This window comes from Rhinopithecus roxellana, chromosome 1 (assembly GCF_007565055.1).
Source record: "Rhinopithecus roxellana isolate Shanxi Qingling chromosome 1, ASM756505v1, whole genome shotgun sequence".
Classification (NCBI taxonomy): Eukaryota; Metazoa; Chordata; class Mammalia; order Primates; family Cercopithecidae; genus Rhinopithecus; species Rhinopithecus roxellana.
In genome coordinates, this window is record NC_044549.1 from 200,615,390 (window position 1) to 200,632,166 (window position 16,777).

Consider the following 16,777-nt stretch of genomic DNA (forward strand, 5'->3'; position numbering starts at 1 on the left):
GATCAGAACCCTCACCTGGATAAGAGCTCTTCCAGGCGCCGACCTCATGCTTGTAAAACTAGTCTCTGGCCCACAAGCCCCACCCAGGATAGGTGACTCCACCCCTCTGTAACAGGTCCCACCCTCAGCGCAGGCCAGGTCGCTTGCAGCCTCTCTCACTGGGGCCCAGGGTGCCCCGGCCCCCCCACATCCCTGCGGTCTGCCGGGAGGAAGCGGTCCCCCTCCCCCACCGTGACTTTGCGTTTCCTGCCCCAGCCCCGGGGCGGGAGGAGACGTTTCCCGTTCACACCAAAGTTTTCCTGGCAGCGCCTAGACCTGGGCTTAGCCACTGCCTCTCTTGCCCATGGAACCAGCTCTGGGGCCTGGGGTCCAGGTAACCAGCGAGGGTGGGTGGAGGTTCCCGGGGCAAGGCAGTGCTGCGCATGAGGATGTGCGCATGTCTGGGTCTGCCTGTCTAATGGTACACATGTGTCCCGGGATCCACGGTTAAAGAAGGTTACTGAAGGTAACCCCTTCTGCTGGGCTGGGTGACAATGGCAGATGAGGATCCAGCCCAAGGCTCTTGGTATGGGGTGGCTGCTCTATGGGACACCTTCTCCAGCCCTAGCACCAGTGTGGGCCACAGCCACACCCCCACTTACGCCCCTCCCCTGGCTGTAGTCAGACCTGCCTAGGACTGCAGGCGTTAGGGAGGTGGGAGCAGAAACTAGGAGGCTGAGAGAAGCAGTGGGGTACCTAGAAGAGTGGTCAGTATGTACCTAACTCTCTGATGCTGACCTTCCAATGTCCTGCCCTCCCTCCCCCATCCCTTACTCCCCTCCTCCACACCCACCACTCTGCCTTTAATCCCTTGTCCATGCCCTGTGTCCACCACCATTCATTCTTCACCTCTGTCTACATCCCCTTGTCCCTGCCCTGTTTATTGCACCCCTTCTGTCCCCCACCACTGATCCTCTGCTCTGCCTACAGAAGGACCTGGGTTACCTGCAGCAGTGGCTGAACGCCTTCGTAGGTGCCTTCAAGAAGAGCATCTCACTGTCCTCTCTGGAGCCACGAAGGTGAGGCTGGATCTACACAGAGGGCAGGGACAGAGCAGGGAGATTGAGGGGTCCTCAGCACCTATGTCTCCCCTTTCCTTGCAGGCCAGAGGAGGCAGGTGCAGAGGTCCCGCTGCTACCACTGGATGTGCTGCATGTGCTGGCTGAGCAGCTGCACCAGGCCGACCTGGAGCAAGCCCTCCTGCTGCTCAAGCTCTTCATCATTCTGTGCAGGTGTCCCTGTTATCCACTCTACGAGCAGGGGCCTAGAACTGTGGGCCAGAGGGAGCGGGGGCGGGGAGGGGCATGGTATATTATTGTGACCTCTCTCCTCATTGACTCCCCCAGAAACCTGGAGAACATAGAGGCAGGCCGGGGCCAGGTGCTAGTGCCCCGAGTGCTGGCACTGTTGACCAAGTTGGTGGCGGAGGTGAAGTGGCCTCTACCTTGGGGGGCAGAGGGTACATGCAGGGAGGCAGGCGGTAGCCATGGCAGGGTTAAACCTCTCTCCCCACACCTACAGCTGAAAGGATGCCCACCACCCCAGGACCAAGGGGCACAGTTGGAGAATGTGGCCCTACATGCTCTGCTTCTCTGCGAGGGCCTCTTTGACCCTTACCAGACCTGGCGGCGCCAGCGCAGTGGGTGAGACCCAGCCCAAAGGCAGGGAACCCAGAGGAGGGTGGGAAGAGGATGGCCGTGCTGGGCCCAAGGAGGGGTGAGAACGGGGAGTGATGAGAGCCAGGCTGATGTACTTGGCCTCATTGCCCCCAGGGAAGTCATCAGCTCCAAGGAGAAGAGCAAATACAAGTTCCCTCCTGCTGCTTTGCCCCAGGAATTCAGTGCCTTCTTCCAAGGTCAGGCCCCGCCACTACCCCCACTTGGCCCCACCCCCAAACCTAGGTCCCTTCCTATAGTTCCTTGATCCTGCCATATACAGGAACCACTTGGTGGTGGCTGCATGCAGGTCTGGGAGAACCAAAGACTAGGCAGGAGTTTAGGGATAGACAGAAGAGAAAGGACATCTTGGGCTGGAGTGAGGGCATCCCATCAGGTGGAGGGGTGGGGTCAACCTGCCTACCCAGATTTCTCATCCTCTTTCCCTCCCATCTCCTGGATCCTTCTAGCCACTTGTACCCCACTCTGATCTTAAAACTTTCTGGTCCAATCCCTTTGTCCCCATAGCCTCCACCCACTCTCCACCCATCCTGGAGACACAGTAGGTATCTCCACCTCCTGCTCCCTGGCTGCTGGAGGATCCGATGCCCAGGACAGCTGCGGCCACCTGTTCACAGGTGGTCCTGTGAACCTGTTCTCCCTAGTGACCCTTCTCCCCTGGGTCCCCTCTCTCCTCTCATTGGAGGGAGACTGGCCAGGACTTTAGATAGGCTCAGGGTGGGATATGGCCTGGACAGAGGTGGGCAGGGTTGTGAGAAGGTGGTGACCTATTGGGATATTAAGTGTCTCAGTGATGCCCCCATGGAGCTGTGGGCCTGGATCTAGAGTTGGGGCAGCAGCTCCAGGAGGGGAGGCACCCCTAGGGAGCTCCCCACCTTTATTTTCCCATAGCCTGGGTGCTATTATTAAAACAAACGATTTTATTCCTCCTCCCATCGTATCCCTTGATGTCAACCTGACACCCTCAAGATGAAATCCTACTCCTCCTACAGCCTTTCTCTCCACTTGTCCTGCTGCCCAGCCTCGCTTCTCTCCTCTCATTCCCAGACTGCTACCACTGACCCCACCTCAGGGTCTTAGCCCATGCTATGCCCTCTCCCCTCCTACTGCATTCTCAGGCCTCCCCTCAAAAGCCCCATCCCCAAGGAGGCCTCCCACCCATCCAACCGGAATCAAGCCCCAGCCCTACTCTTCTTCCTCCCTCAGGCATGTGACCCAGGGCTGGTCCCTTCTGCCCTCTGAGTTTCAGTCACTGGCCTGGCATCCTGTCCAGCTTTGCTGGCGCAGGGCCAGGTGGGCCTCCTACGTATTAGGCTGTGAAAGCCCCTAGAAGTCCCAAGCAAAGGCATGGGCGTGGGGGAGGTGGCATCAGTACAGGAGATACAGCAGAGTCCCCAGAGCACAGCATGGGAAGCACCAACTGTCACAGGGGCAGAGGGAGCAAGAGATTTGCATCTGAGAAACTAAGCCCTGGTCATCATGGGGAAGAGGAAGGATGTGCTCATGCTGGGGCCCTCACTTTCGCGCTTGAGGATCTAGGAAGCTGGCTAGACTCTCAGGGCTGGGCTATGTCCCCCTTAAGTCCGCCAAAGAAAGGTTGTGTCCCTTTCAGACCCTCTACTATACAGCCATAACTCCTTAGATGCCCCCCAGGGCAAAGCCCAGTCTTATCACTCAGACTGGGTCTTTTACTTGGCCCAGTTCCTTCTCCCCTCCACCCCAGGGCACCCACCTCTTGTGCAGCCCCCTGGGTCCATAGCCCTGCAACCTTGGTGACATTACCCTGCCCACAACCCCCTACCCAGAGAGCCTACAGAATGCAGACCACTTGCCTCCCATACTGCTGTTGCGTCTCATCCACCTCTTCTGCGCCATTCTCGCTGGAGGAAAGGTAGGCTGGGAGGTGAGCCTGTGGACTAGAGAGCAGCTCTTTCAGCATCTACCTGCTGGGTGAGCCCCTTGCCCACTGCCCATCTCTGTCCACACCTGCAGGAGAACGGGCAGATGGCTGTAAGTGACGGCTCTGTGAAAGGCCTGCTGAGTGTGGTACGGGACTGGAGCCATGGGCCAGCCCCAGACCCCCGCCTAGTACCGCTGGCTCTAGAGGCACTGGTGGGTGCAGTCCATGTCTTGCATGCCAGCCGCACACCTCCTCGTGGCCCAGAGCTTCGTGCCCTGCTTGAGAGCTACTTCCATGTCCTTAATGCCGACTGCCCAGCTGGTCTGAGCTCAGGCCCCGAAGAGGCCCTTGTCACCCTCCGGGTCAGCATGCTCGGTGGGTATGGGCTCCCAGGCTCTTGGGGAAGGGGCATCATGAGGGAAAAGCCTAAGTGATGATGGAAGGGCCGGATGGGGCAGCATACGAAGGAAGGCTTAAGGCTGCCTAGAGGGGTCTGAACAGGGCTTGACCCTTGACACTTCCACAGATGCCATCCCTATGATGCTGGCATGTGAAGACCGGCCAGTGCTGCAAGCCACCTTCCTCAGTAACAATTGCTTTGAACACCTCACTCGGCTCATTCAGAACAGCAAGGTGGGTAGGGCCCAGCCTGGGGGTGAGGATCTGGAAGCCAGAGGCTAGGGGAGACATGCATAGGTGCCAGGCTGCTGCTGAGTAAACATGGGCTGGACAGAGTCAGTTGTTTGCAGCTGGTGGGATGGCCTGCAGTTCAGTGGGAGGGTCTGGGGCATGGACAAGGGCCCGTCCCTTGGGGCCTCTATAGGACTGGGCTTGAGGCTCAGGACAGCTCTGTGCCCCACGGAAGCGGGGCTTGTTATGGAAGGAAGGGAGCTGCTCTGGCGCCTTGTTTCCCTTTCCCGGGCCCCGAGTACAGGGGCTAGAGGAGCACACCACTGCTTTCAGATGCAGTGTCTGCTCCCACCCACTCATACCCCCGATTGCCCATCTGAGCAGAGCACAGGGGGCTCAGCACCCTACTCTTCCCTGGTGCCAGGCAGGGCACCTGGCAGCTGCTCCTGGTCCTGCTCTAACCCCGCCCTTTCCCATCTTCCTCCTCTCTCTTCTTTGCCTCCTCCACCCTGTGCCTCCCCCTTGCCCACAGCTGTACCTGCAGGCCCGGGCGCCCCCTGAGGGGGACAGTGACCTGGCTACCCGGTTACTGACTGAGCCCAATGTCCAAAAGGTACCATCCTGGGGCTGACCAGCTCAGACACCCCCAGGACTTCCTCTTTGAGCTTTTCCTGCACTATAGCTGGGGGAATGAGCAGATGTGTGTAAGGCCTGGTGTGGTCTAGCAATGGGTGTGGGTCCTCCATGCTGTCTTGCCTGCCTTCCAAGTCCCCATCCTAGGGAACAGGACAGAAGGTGGTCTATCCCCTGCCTGGTGTTTGATTGGGTGTTGGGGTCTGGCTGTGCCAAGCGGGATAGAACCTTCGAAACTCAACTACCTACCTCATTTCTCAGAAGGGGAGACAGAAGCCCAGACACTCAAGGATTTGGCTGTAGTCACAGAGAAGGGGGTCTCCCTCATGGTGCCATTTCTTTCTGTAGATTCTTACACCCACCCTCAGCAGGTCACTGGGTGCCCCCAGCCAGCCCCTGATGACGTGCTCCCTGACTCACCTTGCATGTGGGCTGTAGGCAGCTGCAGGGTGTCAGCTGGCAGCTTCACAGCGGGCACCCTTTCTGGGGGCTCAACCTGTGGGCCCCGACCTCCATAGCCCCTACCCTGGCTCTGTCTTCATGAGGTAACCCTATGTGTTCACTGCACACGGTCATTTTCTGAGAGCTTGCACGTCTATTCATCTGCAAAGCAGGCAGGGCAAAGTGACTTCCCTCTGTTTTTACAGATGAGGACACTGAGGCCTGGAGGGGGAAGACTGATGCCTGAGGTCACTTGGGGAGTCAGGCAAAGTTGGGACCAAAGGCCCTATGGAGCCAAATATGACCTAGTCCCTGCTGAGAAACTCTCCAAGCCCTCCCAACCCCTGACCCCCTCAGGGTGGGGCAGGAGAGGGAGCAGCATGCCTCTGGCTGTCAGGTTCAGCCAGGCTGAGCCTCAGTGTCCCCACCTGGATCTAGGGGGAAAGGGCAAGGTGGGACTTAAAGGTCTCGAAGGTTCTTTTGGTTCTAACACCCTGTGATTGATTGTCCCTGAATCTCTGACCCCTGTCAATCACTGTGGGTGATGGGGCACTTGCTGGCCTGTCTGTACTCGTGTGTCTAGCTTTAGGGAGACAGGTTGTGGGTGGGGCCCTAACTCCACCACAGAAAGGGGGACTGGAGGGTGCAGTGAGAGTGTCCACCATTAATCTGTCCCAGTGAGGCCCTTCCCAGCCTTTGTTAGCCTGGGTCTTGCTGAGCTGCTCAGAGAGGGCCCTAGGTCATGATAGGGTCACAGCAATTGGGGCAAGGAGTAGAAGGCCTGGTGCTCCGACAGAGTTGCTGATCTAGCACATGCCACATGCCTTGGGGTGCTTGGCTCTGCACCTTTTTTACTGCAGGGGGCTGCCAGCTGTGACACCCTGGCCCCTGCCTCTCCTGACGGCCCCTCCCAACCCCAAGGTCCTGGACCAAGACACGGACGCCATTGCAGTCCATGTAGTAAGAGTGCTGACCTGCATCATGAGTGACTCCCCCTCAGCCAAGGTGAGGCTGCTGCACTGCAGCTTTAGTCGGGGTGCGGGGTGGAGTTCAACTGACCATATCCCCAGAACAGGCCTGGCCAGTGGCTATAAGCATCCTGTTCCCTGGAGCAAAGCGAGCTGGGAGGTGACTGCCCTGCCCTAAGGCACACTGGGCAGGTGTGGTCGCCAGTCTGTCCTGGGAGCTGCATCTCCTCTATCAGGGCTGGATGGGGAATGGATACTTGTAGGCCCACCTCCATCTAGAGCCTTCTGAGATGGACTCATGTCCCCCCCATCCCTCTGCAGCCCACTGCCCACCAGTACTGTCACCCAGAGGCGGAGCCACGCAAGGGAATCGCAAAACGTGATGCCCCTCCAGGGTTTCCACGGGGCCTGAGTTTGCCCTGGGGCACATGTATATGTTCACTTCTTCCCCATACTACCTTACACAGGAGGTGTTTAAGGAGCGCATCGGCTACCCTCACCTGCAGGAGGTTCTGCAGAGCCATGGTCCCCCCACCCATCGGCTGTTGCAAGAGCTGCTCAACATGGTGAGGGAAGGGGCTTGGGACCAGGGTCCCAAAGGCAACCAGAACTGAGTCAGGGTTACCACAGATGGTGAGCTTTCCACCCTGGGGGACCATGTTGACTGCGGCCAGTACATAGTGTGACCTGTAGCCTGGCCATGTCTGTCAGTGTCACTGGAATGAGGATTCCGGCCCTGTAGGGATCCCGGAAGCAACTGCATGTTAGCAAGCCCCAGGATTATCTTAGGAACATGCAGTTAGGGGTTAGGCCAACCCAGGCTGAAAACTAAGGTTGAGGGATTCACAGTACTGAAGGATTCTTAGTAGTAGTGATCGTCATCTGTGCCCCTCTGACTTTCCTGAGCCTCACACACAACCTGTGGGCAGGATGGGGTAGATCATGTTGCTGACTGCTGCTGTAGGCAAGTAAATGGAGCCAGAAAGTCCTACTGTTGACAGGGTGCCACAACTGACCAGGGACTGTTATTCTGTCCACCCACAGGCTGTGGAGGGTGACCACAGCATGTGCCCACCTCCACCAATCCATAACGAGCAGCCGATACTGGTGCTGGTGCAGTGGCTGCCGTCATTGCCCACCGCTGAGCTGCGGCTCTTCCTAGCACAACGCCTCAGGTGGCTCTGTGACAGCTGCCCTGCCAGCCGTGCCACCTGTGTGCAGGCAGGCCTGGTGGGCTGCCTGTTGGAGACACTCAGCACAGGGCTAGCCCTGGAGGCCTGCTGCCAAGAGCAACTGCTGGCACTGCTACAAGCACTGGGCCGTGTATCAATAAGGCCCGTGGAGCTGCGTCAACTGCTGCGCCCTCCGCCAGGATTGGACTCGGGACCAGGTGGAGCCGAGGCTGGAAAGGCCCGACACGCAGGTGCTGTCATCCGCTCATTATCAGGCATGGCCAGGCACCAGGGCCCTGCACGCGCTCTACGCTACTTTGACCTCACGCCCAGCATGGCGGGCATCATGGTACCCCCTGTGCAGCGATGGCCAGGGCCTGGCTTCACCTTTCATGCCTGGCTTTGTCTGCACCCCATGGATATAGCACCTACCCCTGCCCCCACCCGACCACTCCAGCGAAAGCAGCTGTACAGGTGGGTGACTGCCAGGGGCCAGGGACCTCCTGCCAGGGTGAGCAGGAACAAGCAGACATAACTGGCTCGCCTGCCCCCAGCTTCTTCACCAGCAGCGGCTCAGGGTTTGAGGCCTTCTTCACAGCGGCCGGGACCCTGGTGGTGGCTGTGTGCACACGGAAGGAGTACTTGACCATGAGTTTGCCTGAAGTGTCCTTTGCCGACTCTGCCTGGGTGAGACCCCATTCTTCTCATGTGGCCCAGTAGAGAGAGGGGTCCTGAGTCCCAAGTATGGCCTAACATGAGGCTTCTGTTCTAGCACTGCGTGGCTATCGTCCATGTGCCTGGGCGCCGGCCCTTCAGCCAGAACCTGGTCCATGTCTACAAAGACGGCCATCTGGTCAAGACAGCACCCCTTCGCTGCCCCTCCCTCAGTGAGGTGTGCCAAGCAAGGTTTGGGGAGGCCTTGGATAGATGGGGGGACTTGGAACACAGTGGGCAGGGTGTGGCCTGGAGCCCTTGTGTCCCGTGCTGCCCCACAGGCCTTGGACTTTAGCCACTAGGGCCCATGCAGCCATGGGGGTCACTGTGAGGAACTGCATGTAGGCGGAGCCCCAGGTTCTGCTGTGACCTGACCGCTCCCCCAACCCCGGTCCCACAGCCTTTCTCCTCCTGCTGTATCGGCTCCGCTGGGCACCGCACAACGACCACCACCACGGGGCTGCCCATGCCACCAGTCCCCGCCACCCTGGCCTACACTCACCCCGCCCTCACCCGCTCCCAGTCAGTCCCAGCCTCCACGGGGCTTGGCTGGGGGTCCGGGCTGGTGGCCCCCCTGCAGGAGGGCAGCATCGAGTCTACCCTCGCGGGCACCCAGGACACTCGGTGGGGCAGTCCCACGTCCCTGGAGGGTGAGCTGGGGACTGTGGCCATCTTTCACGAAGCCCTGCAGGCGACGGCTCTGTGGACCCTGTGCACCCTGGGTATGCAGCATCCTTCATCTCTCCCCAGCCCCAGGCCAGAAGCTAGGGGTCCAGGGGTGAGAAGGCATCTCTGGGGGTCTCTCCTCTGGTCAGGCAGGCTCTGGACGGGGTTTGGCCAGAGGTCTAGCAAGGTCTGAAGCCCCCTGCCCACCTCCCAGGGCCCAATGAGATGGCACCCTTCAAGCCTGAGGGGGAGCTGCATGAGCTCAGCACCAGGCTGCTCCTCCATTACTCACCTCAGGTATTTGGGGGCCCCAGGGGAGTGGTTGGCTTGATTGTGCTACTTCCCAGCTCCCACACTCTGCCTGCCACCCCCTCCTCCCTCTGACCCCGGCTGCCTGCCCATTCCCCTATCCCTAGGCTTGTAAGAACAACATCTGCCTGGACCTGTCCCCCAGTCATGGGCTCGATGGGCGCCTGACGGGCCACAGAGTGGAGACCTGGGATGTGAAGGTCTGTGAGCACATGTGGGTGGTGTGTGCAGGAGGCATGAACATGGGGCACATGTGTGTTTGGAGTCGGCTGGGGAGCAGCGCTGTGCCTGGGGAGGGTTTGGACAGTCCAGCTCGAGAGAGCAAAATTTCCCTTGTGGGTGGTCTGCTGGGGTGAAGCAGGGCAGGAAACTGACTGGAAGGCCCCCCTCACTGCCATCCTCCTTCCCCCAGGATGTGGTGAACTGCGTTGGGGGTATGGGTGCCCTGCTGCCCCTGCTGGAGCAAGTAGCTGCACAGCCCAAAGAGGCTGAGGCAAGTCCAGCTGAAACGCATGACCTCGTGGGTCCTGAACTGACCTCTGGCCACAAAACCCAGGGCCTGGTTCTCCCATTGGGTAAATCTTCAGGTAAGTGTTCCTGGTGCCTATGTTATGGGGCAGGAATCTTGGCATGGTAGGGGGGTGGAGTGCCCAACGTCTCCTGGCCACTGGCAGGCCCTTGACGCACCTCTGTCCCCTTCCTGGTGGCTGGCAGAGGAACGGATGGAGAGGAACGCAGTGGCTGCTTTTCTGCTGATGCTGCGGAACTTCCTTCAGGGTCACATGGTGAACCAAGAGAGCCTGGTGCAGTGCCAGGGGCCTGCCATCATCGGGGCCCTCCTGCGAAAGGTAGGACCTGGTGGGGCAGGCATGGGGGATTAGGGATATGGTCAGCCTGACTGACCGAGGGGACTGAGTGGGGAACCTGCTGCCCTGTCAGTCATGGAGAACCTCCTGGGAGAGTTGAAACTTGAGTGGGCCCTGAAAGGCCGAGCAGGGTTGGATCTGGAAGATTTGGGGAAAGGCCTAGCACAGGTTGGGGTGGGGACCCGCACAGCAGGCAGGAGGCTTGCATGTCAGAGGTGGCAGGGAGCCCCCAAAGGGTTCTGAGCAGGTGGGTGGCCATGTCTGTGGCCGTCATGGCTGTGCAGGGAAGGGTGGCAGCTGAAAAGTTCAGACAGCAGGTGGGCAGAGCCTGAGCCCTCACTCCAGCTCCTGTCTCGCCCCAGGTCCCCAGCTGGGCCATGGACATGAACGTGCTCATGTCCGCCCAGCTGCTGATGGAGCAAGTGGTGGCTGAGGGCAGCGGGCCCCTCCTGTACCTACTCTACCAGCATTTGCTCTTCAACTTTCACCTCTGGACCCTCAGTGACTTCGCCGTGCGCCTCGGTAGGTGTGAGGACCTGAGCAAGGGGCTGGCCATAGGGTGGCTGAGCACTGAGAAGTTAGAACCCTGCTCTGGGGGATCTGAGGGACTCACCTGATAGGAATCCAGAATGTCATGGGGTGGCTGAAGGGACTATGACCCTGCCCTGGAAGTCTGACAGGCGCATGGCCCTGGCCTGGAGGATCTGAAGGGCCCAGCTCAGGCTAGTGGCCTGAGCTCCTGCTCATTCCTGCTCAGGCCACATCCAGTACATGTCCAGCATAGTTCGGGAGCACAGACAGAAGCTGCGGAAGAAGTACGGCGTCCAGTTTATCCTGGATGCCCTGCGCACCCACTACAGGTGAGGCCAGTGGGGCCAGATGGGCCATGGGGGGCTGACGCTGACACAGCGGCCTCTGGCCTTGGGGACTGGGCGGTGCGCTTACCTGACTCACCTGCCCACCCTCCTTCCCCCTCTCTCCCCCTCTCTCCCCACCTTTCTCCGGACCTGGCTGGGTGTGCCTGCTGACCTGCCAGCCCGCAGCGGGAGCGCCCCCTGGCTGCTGATGACCTACGCACCGTGCAGACCTCCCTCCTGGGCCTGGCAAGGGAGTTCCTGGTGCGGAGCCTCTCAGCAGATGACGTGCAGGTCACGCAGATCATGCTGAGCTTTTTGGCAGCCACAGGCGATGATGGCCAGGTAGGCTGGAGGTTGGGGAAGGGGAGGCTTGGGTGAGGGGGGCATGGGGGCCTGGCACAGTGTGAGACTCTGCATCCCTAGGTGGCGGGTGCGCTGGACCTGCTGCTGGCCCTGCTGCACGGTTCCCCAGCGCAGGAGTCCTTGGCTATCTTTCTGTTGGAGCCAGGGAACCTCGAAGTGCTGCTGGCCCTGCTAGTGCGGCCAGGGTCACTGCCCCTGCTGCCCGATCGAGTCTGCAAGGTACACCCAGCCGATTCCCTCCCCTGGCATCCCATTCACTGGGGCCCCTGCCTGGGGTTCAGGGAGGTACAGCAGGCCTTGGGCCAGCAGATGAAGCTGTCTTCAAGGACCTCTTGAGCCACACACCTGCACGGTGACTTCCCCTCCTACAGTAACTCCTTCCACATGATGACAGTCCTCCGATGACCCCCACACAGATCCTGCGCAGACTGCAGCAGAACGAGCGGCTACCTGAGCGGAGCCGCCAGCGCCTCCGGCTGCGGGAGTGTGGTCTCCAGGGTCTGATTGCCTGCTTGCCTGAGGGGACTGTTTCCCCGCAGCTCTGCCAGGGCCTCTACAAGCTGTTCCTGGGGGCAGGTACAACCTGGTTACAGCCAAGTGGAGGGGGTGACATGTCAGAAAAACAGGGCAGGCAGGCAGGAAGAAGGAAGGTAGTAGCATAGGGGCCAGAGCTGGGCCCCACCCTTCCTAGTCGGGTCAGTCCCTCAGGTCCCCCCAACCCATCCCCCCAGATTGCCTGAACCTCTCAGATCTGCTGGCTGTGGTACAGCTGTCCCTCCAGGCTGACCTCAGTGTTCGCCTAGACATCTGTCGCCAGGTGAGCAAGAGACGTAAAGGCTTTGGGGGAGGGGGAGGGTGGCTTCTACCCTCTGGCCTTCACCTTGCCTGTCTCATGAGGGGTCTCTGGAGCCCTCCTCTGCAAAGGCCCCGGATGAGGGTCTGGGGCAGGCAGCTGGATGCGTCCTCACGTGCTGTGCTCTTGCCTGCAGCTCTTCCATCTCATCTACGGACAGCCAGATGTAGTGCGCCTTCTGGCCCGACAGGCTGGCTGGCAGGATGTGCTGACCCGGCTATATGTCCTGGAGGCTGCCACAGCTGGCAGTCCCCCTCCTTCTTCCCCAGAGTCACCCACCTCCCCCAAGCCAGCCCCACCCAAGCCACCCACTGAGTCACCTGCTGAGCCTTCAGATGTCTTCCTGCCCTCAGAGGCCCCCTGCCCTGACCCTGATGGCTTTTACCATGCTCTCTCCCCATTCTGCATGCCCTTTGACCTGGGCCTGGAACGGTCTAGTGTAGGATCAGCCAACACTGCTGGTGGTGGCGGCAGCAGTGGTACTCTTACTCCAGCCAGCCAGCCTGGCACTCCTTCCCCACTGGATGGGCCGAGGCCCTTTCCTGCTGCCACTGGCCGCCACAGCTCCAGTCTCTCCAATGTGCTGGAGGACGGCAGCCTCCCAGAGCCCACCATTAGCGGGGATGATACCTCGAACACCAGCAACCCACAGGTGAGGTGGGCCCACCCTCTGCCACTGCATGGTACCCAAGGGAGGACACTTCTGTTACACAGGGCTGGCAGTGTAGCCTCTCCAAAGGTGTGGCCCTGTCTGACCAGGTGGCACTGCCAGTCAGGCCTGTTGCTGTCCCATCATAGCTCTCATCTCCAGTTGTGTTCCCAGAGGGCTCCTGGAACAGGGCGAGTCATGACGAGCCAGAGTGGGTGACACCAGCCAGGCTTCAGAAGGGCCCTCAAGAGAGTCTGTAGGGCAGAGACCTCAGAGGGTCCAAGGGCAGTAAACGCCAATGGCCCTGCCCTGGGCTTCTGGGTTTGGGGATGGGCCTCCGCTCGTTCTATGTGAACTGCCTCATCTCTTCTTGGGAGTCTGGTGAGACCCCAGGATTCTGCCTGGAACTCAGGTAGTAGCTGAGACCCCTAAACTGTTCTTCCAGGCCCTTAGTGCCAGGCTCACTGTTAGCCAAATGCTCTGCCTCCTGGGTGGCTACCCCAGGAGGGTGCTGACTGGGGATGGATGGGCATCAGCCTGATTCCTCTGCGGCCCACAACCCATGCCCACATCACCCACCTGTGCCCACAGCAAACCTCTGAGGAAGAGTTGTGCAATCTGCTCACCAATGTGCTGTTCTCGGTGACGTGGCGCGGTGTGGAAGGCAGCGATGAGGCTGCCTGGCGGGAGCGTGGCCAGGTTTTCTCGGTGCTCACCCAGCTGGGGGCCTCAGCCACACTTGTGCGCCCACCAGACTGCATCAAGCGCAGGTGAGAGGGCAAGTCTGGAGTGGGAGGGGCTTCAGGGAGCCTCGGGGGAAGGAAAGAAGACAGTCAGGTAGACCCTTGAGTTCCCCACTCACCCGCCAGCCTCCTGGAGATGATGCTGGAGTCAGCCCTGACCGACATCAAGGAGGCCCCCGTGGGGGTCCTGGCCAGCCTCACCCAGCAGGTGCTTTGGCTGCTACGTCTGCTGCAGGACTTCCTGTGTGCTGAAGGCCATGGTAACCAGGAACTGTGGAGTGAGAAGGTGCGGCCCCTCAGAGAGGCGTGAGCCACATGAACACTCAAGTTCACGCAAGGCTGCAGGGATCTGGTCTGGGAGGTGGATGGATACACGTGTGCAGTTGTGGGTGCATCAGCATGAATGCCTGTGAGCGTGGACTTGCCTGTGTGCACAAACCCTACCTCGCCCCCAGCGCAAACTTTACTCTGCTCTCTTTCCATGGACTCCTGGCCTCCCCTGGTGATGTCTGTTGGGAACCTGTTGTCTGTGGCAGCTCTTTGAAGGTGTATGCAGCCTACTTGATCGCCTGGGAGCCTGGCCCCACCTGGCCAACGGCACAGCTGATCTCCGTGAGATGGCACAGATTGGCCTGCGGCTTGTGCTTGGTTACATCCTGCTGGAAGACCCACAGGTGAGCACAGGGTGAGCATGGGGGCAGGGGGCATGGGAGGTGTGGGGAGCTCCAAGAGTGGCTGGGTGCCACTCATCTCTCTTGCACCCTCAGCTGCATGCCCAGGCCTACGTGAGATTGCACATGCTGCTACAGACTGCAGTGCCAGCCCGCCGCGAGGAAGCCTGCTATGTGCTCTCCAAGCTGGAGGCTGCACTGGGGCGGGCGCTGAACACCTCTTCCTCCGAGTCAGCCACTGATAAGGCAGGGCCCCCACCTGCAGCCACAGCAGCTGCAGAGCGCTGCTCCTGGCTGGTGCCGCTGGTGCGCACGCTGCTAGACCGTGCCTATGAGCCGCTGGGGCTGCAGTGGGGACTACCCTCCCTGCCACCCACCAATGGCAGCCCCACCTTCTTTGAAGACTTCCAGGCTTTTTGTGCCACACCCGAATGGCGCCACTTCATCGACAAACAGGTGCCTGGAGGTGGGGGCCCAGGAAGAGGAGTGGGGACTGGGACCCATATCGAGCACTGTTCTCCTCTGACCAATCCTCCAGGTGCAGCCAACCATGTCCCAGTTCGAAATGGACACGTATGCTAAGAGCCACGATCTTATGTCAGGTTTCTGGAATGCCTGCTATGACATGCTCATGAGCAGTGGGCAGCGGCGCCAGCGGGAGCGGGCCCAGAGTCGTCGGGCCTTCCAGGTGTGCCACCTGGGATGGGGATGGGAAACTGATCCACACATGTGCCCAGGAGATGGCTCACAAGGTGGAGAAATAGGGGTAGGACAGGCAGCAGCCAGGGGACTGACCTATTTCCCCCACCCTAGGAGCTGGTGCTGGAACCTGCGCAGAGGCGGGCACGCCTGGAGGGGCTGCGCTACACGGCAGCGCTGAAGCAGCAGGCAGCGCAGCACTCCACGGCCCTGCTACACTGGGGCACACTGTGGCGCCAGCTCGCCAGCCCATGTGGGGCATGGGCGCTGAGGTGGGCCGGGCTTGAGGCAGTGTCACTGTGGAGGGGTGGGACTTGGCAGGGAGGGTGTCACCTGGAACTCCAGACTGCCTTTGGGGTGAGGCCAGGGAGGGATGGAGGTGTCTACAGCCTTCTACCGACCCATGACCTGGGGGACATTCTGCAGGGACCCTCCCACCCTCCGCTGGAAACTGTCCAGCACTGAGACATACTCACGCATGCGTCTGAAGCTGGTGCCCAACCATCACTTCGACCCTCACCTGGAAGCCAGTGCCCTCCGCGACAATCTGGGTGAGGGAGTGTGCTGAGCTGGGTCCACCCAACTCGACTGTCCTGTGTCCCGTCCTGCCTTGCTTCATCTGAGTACGCTTGGCCCCTTGCAGGTGAGGTTCCCCTGACACCCACCGAGGAGGCCTCACTGCCTCTGGCAGTGACCAAAGAGGCCAAAGTGAGCACCCCACCCGAGGAGCTGCAGGAGGACCAGCTCGGCGAGGACGAGCTGGCTGAGCTGGAGACCCCGTGAGTGGGGCCCTGGAGAGATCGGACTGGGGTGGTGGGCAAGGGGTCTGCTCCAGTGTGTGCATGCCTCTGTGGGATCAACTCCCTCTTCTGCTACATCCCCCTGAAGGGACTGTCCAAAGCCAGATGGGGGGTGGGAAAGTCTCCTAACAGGGCTGAGATGCTCTTTTAACAGCCAGGCACCCGAGGACAGCACTGAGAAACAAACCAGAGCGGGAAGGGGGCCCAGGGAGTGGGCAGGGGCTGGGTGAGGGGAGCAGGGGACAAGGGTTGGCATCCTGGCAAAATATTCAGAAGCCTAGTGGGTGGCAGGCTGGGGACAGGGGCTGGGACCAGTAGGTTCTGGACCCTAGACAGGCCCTCCCCATCTCTGGGAGTCATGAGAGTATATACCCCATGACTCAATGGCACTTAGATGCCCTTTGGGCTTGTGAAGAAGGGGGTCCCAGAGCCTAGAGCCTGAGGTGGGTTGCTGGTCTTTAGGATGGAGGCAGCAGAACTGGATGAGCAGCGTGAGAAGCTGGTGCTGTCAGCCGAGTGCCAGCTGGTGACGGTAGTGGCTGTGGTCCCAGGGCTGTTGGAGGTCACCACACAGAATGTGTACTTCTACGATGGCAGCACTGAGCGTGTCGAAACCGAGGAGGGTGCGTCCTGGTGGTGTGGGTTGGGAAGATGGCAGGGAATGGCTGAGGTCTGGGTGGGCCTGGGGTGAGTGACTCCTGTACCTGCTGTTCCTCCCCATAGGCATTGGCTATGATTTCCGGCGCCCACTGGCCCAGCTGCGTGAGGTCCACCTGCGGCGTTTCAACCTGCGCCGTTCAGCACTTGAGCTCTTCTTTATCGATCAGGCCAACTACTTCCTCAACTTCCCATGCAAGGTGGGCACGACCCCAGCCTCATCTCCTAGCCAGACTCCCAGGCCCCAGCCTGGCCCCATCCCACCCCACACCCAGGTACGGAACCAGGTGTACTCGTGGCTCCTGCGCCTACGGCCCCCGTCTCAAGGCTACCTAAGCAGCCGCTCCCCCCAGGAGATGCTGCGTGCCTCAGGCCTTACACAGGTGAGAGCCCAGAGTGTGAGGGATGTGAAGCTGGGACCCTGAATCGGGGGCAGTGCTGGACAGCCCACCTGGCTCACATCTTGTCTGC

The 16,777-nt window shown here is 60.3% G+C and overlaps 1 protein-coding gene across 3 annotated transcripts in view; it reads left to right on the forward strand.

The window, feature by feature from the left end:
* Positions 1–16,777, forward strand: part of NBEAL2 (neurobeachin like 2) — a 29,328-nt gene that overhangs the window by 7,295 nt on the left and 5,256 nt on the right. Inside the window, exons 2-37 of one of the 3 annotated variants that reach the window (XM_010374762.2) lie at positions 970–1,058; positions 1,143–1,271; positions 1,386–1,467; positions 1,561–1,682; positions 1,812–1,894; positions 3,521–3,606; positions 3,708–3,990; positions 4,142–4,248; positions 4,778–4,858; positions 6,241–6,324; positions 6,755–6,853; positions 7,332–7,933; positions 8,014–8,146; positions 8,232–8,351; positions 8,574–8,895; positions 9,054–9,136; positions 9,256–9,348; positions 9,561–9,735; positions 9,863–9,996; positions 10,377–10,536; positions 10,772–10,874; positions 11,051–11,213; positions 11,295–11,453; positions 11,651–11,810; positions 11,966–12,051; positions 12,224–12,739; positions 13,328–13,506; positions 13,606–13,765; positions 14,016–14,153; positions 14,247–14,606; positions 14,689–14,838; positions 14,964–15,121; positions 15,276–15,400; positions 15,493–15,628; positions 16,112–16,272; positions 16,373–16,689. In XM_010374762.2, the coding sequence (XP_010373064.1) occupies positions 970–1,058; positions 1,143–1,271; positions 1,386–1,467; positions 1,561–1,682; positions 1,812–1,894; positions 3,521–3,606; positions 3,708–3,990; positions 4,142–4,248; positions 4,778–4,858; positions 6,241–6,324; positions 6,755–6,853; positions 7,332–7,933; positions 8,014–8,146; positions 8,232–8,351; positions 8,574–8,895; positions 9,054–9,136; positions 9,256–9,348; positions 9,561–9,735; positions 9,863–9,996; positions 10,377–10,536; positions 10,772–10,874; positions 11,051–11,213; positions 11,295–11,453; positions 11,651–11,810; positions 11,966–12,051; positions 12,224–12,739; positions 13,328–13,506; positions 13,606–13,765; positions 14,016–14,153; positions 14,247–14,606; positions 14,689–14,838; positions 14,964–15,121; positions 15,276–15,400; positions 15,493–15,628; positions 16,112–16,272; positions 16,373–16,689 (6,138 nt within the window). Of the gene's footprint in view, positions 1–239; positions 374–969; positions 1,059–1,142; positions 1,272–1,385; positions 1,468–1,560; positions 1,683–1,811; positions 1,895–3,520; positions 3,607–3,707; positions 3,991–4,141; positions 4,249–4,777; positions 4,859–6,240; positions 6,325–6,754; positions 6,854–7,331; positions 7,934–8,013; positions 8,147–8,231; positions 8,352–8,573; positions 8,896–9,053; positions 9,137–9,255; positions 9,349–9,560; positions 9,736–9,862; positions 9,997–10,376; positions 10,537–10,771; positions 10,875–11,050; positions 11,214–11,294; positions 11,454–11,650; positions 11,811–11,965; positions 12,052–12,223; positions 12,740–13,327; positions 13,507–13,605; positions 13,766–14,015; positions 14,154–14,246; positions 14,607–14,688; positions 14,839–14,963; positions 15,122–15,275; positions 15,401–15,492; positions 15,629–16,111; positions 16,273–16,372; positions 16,690–16,777 lie in introns of those variants that run through there. The other 2 variants (XM_030936361.1, XM_010374763.2) reach the window with 2 other exon arrangements.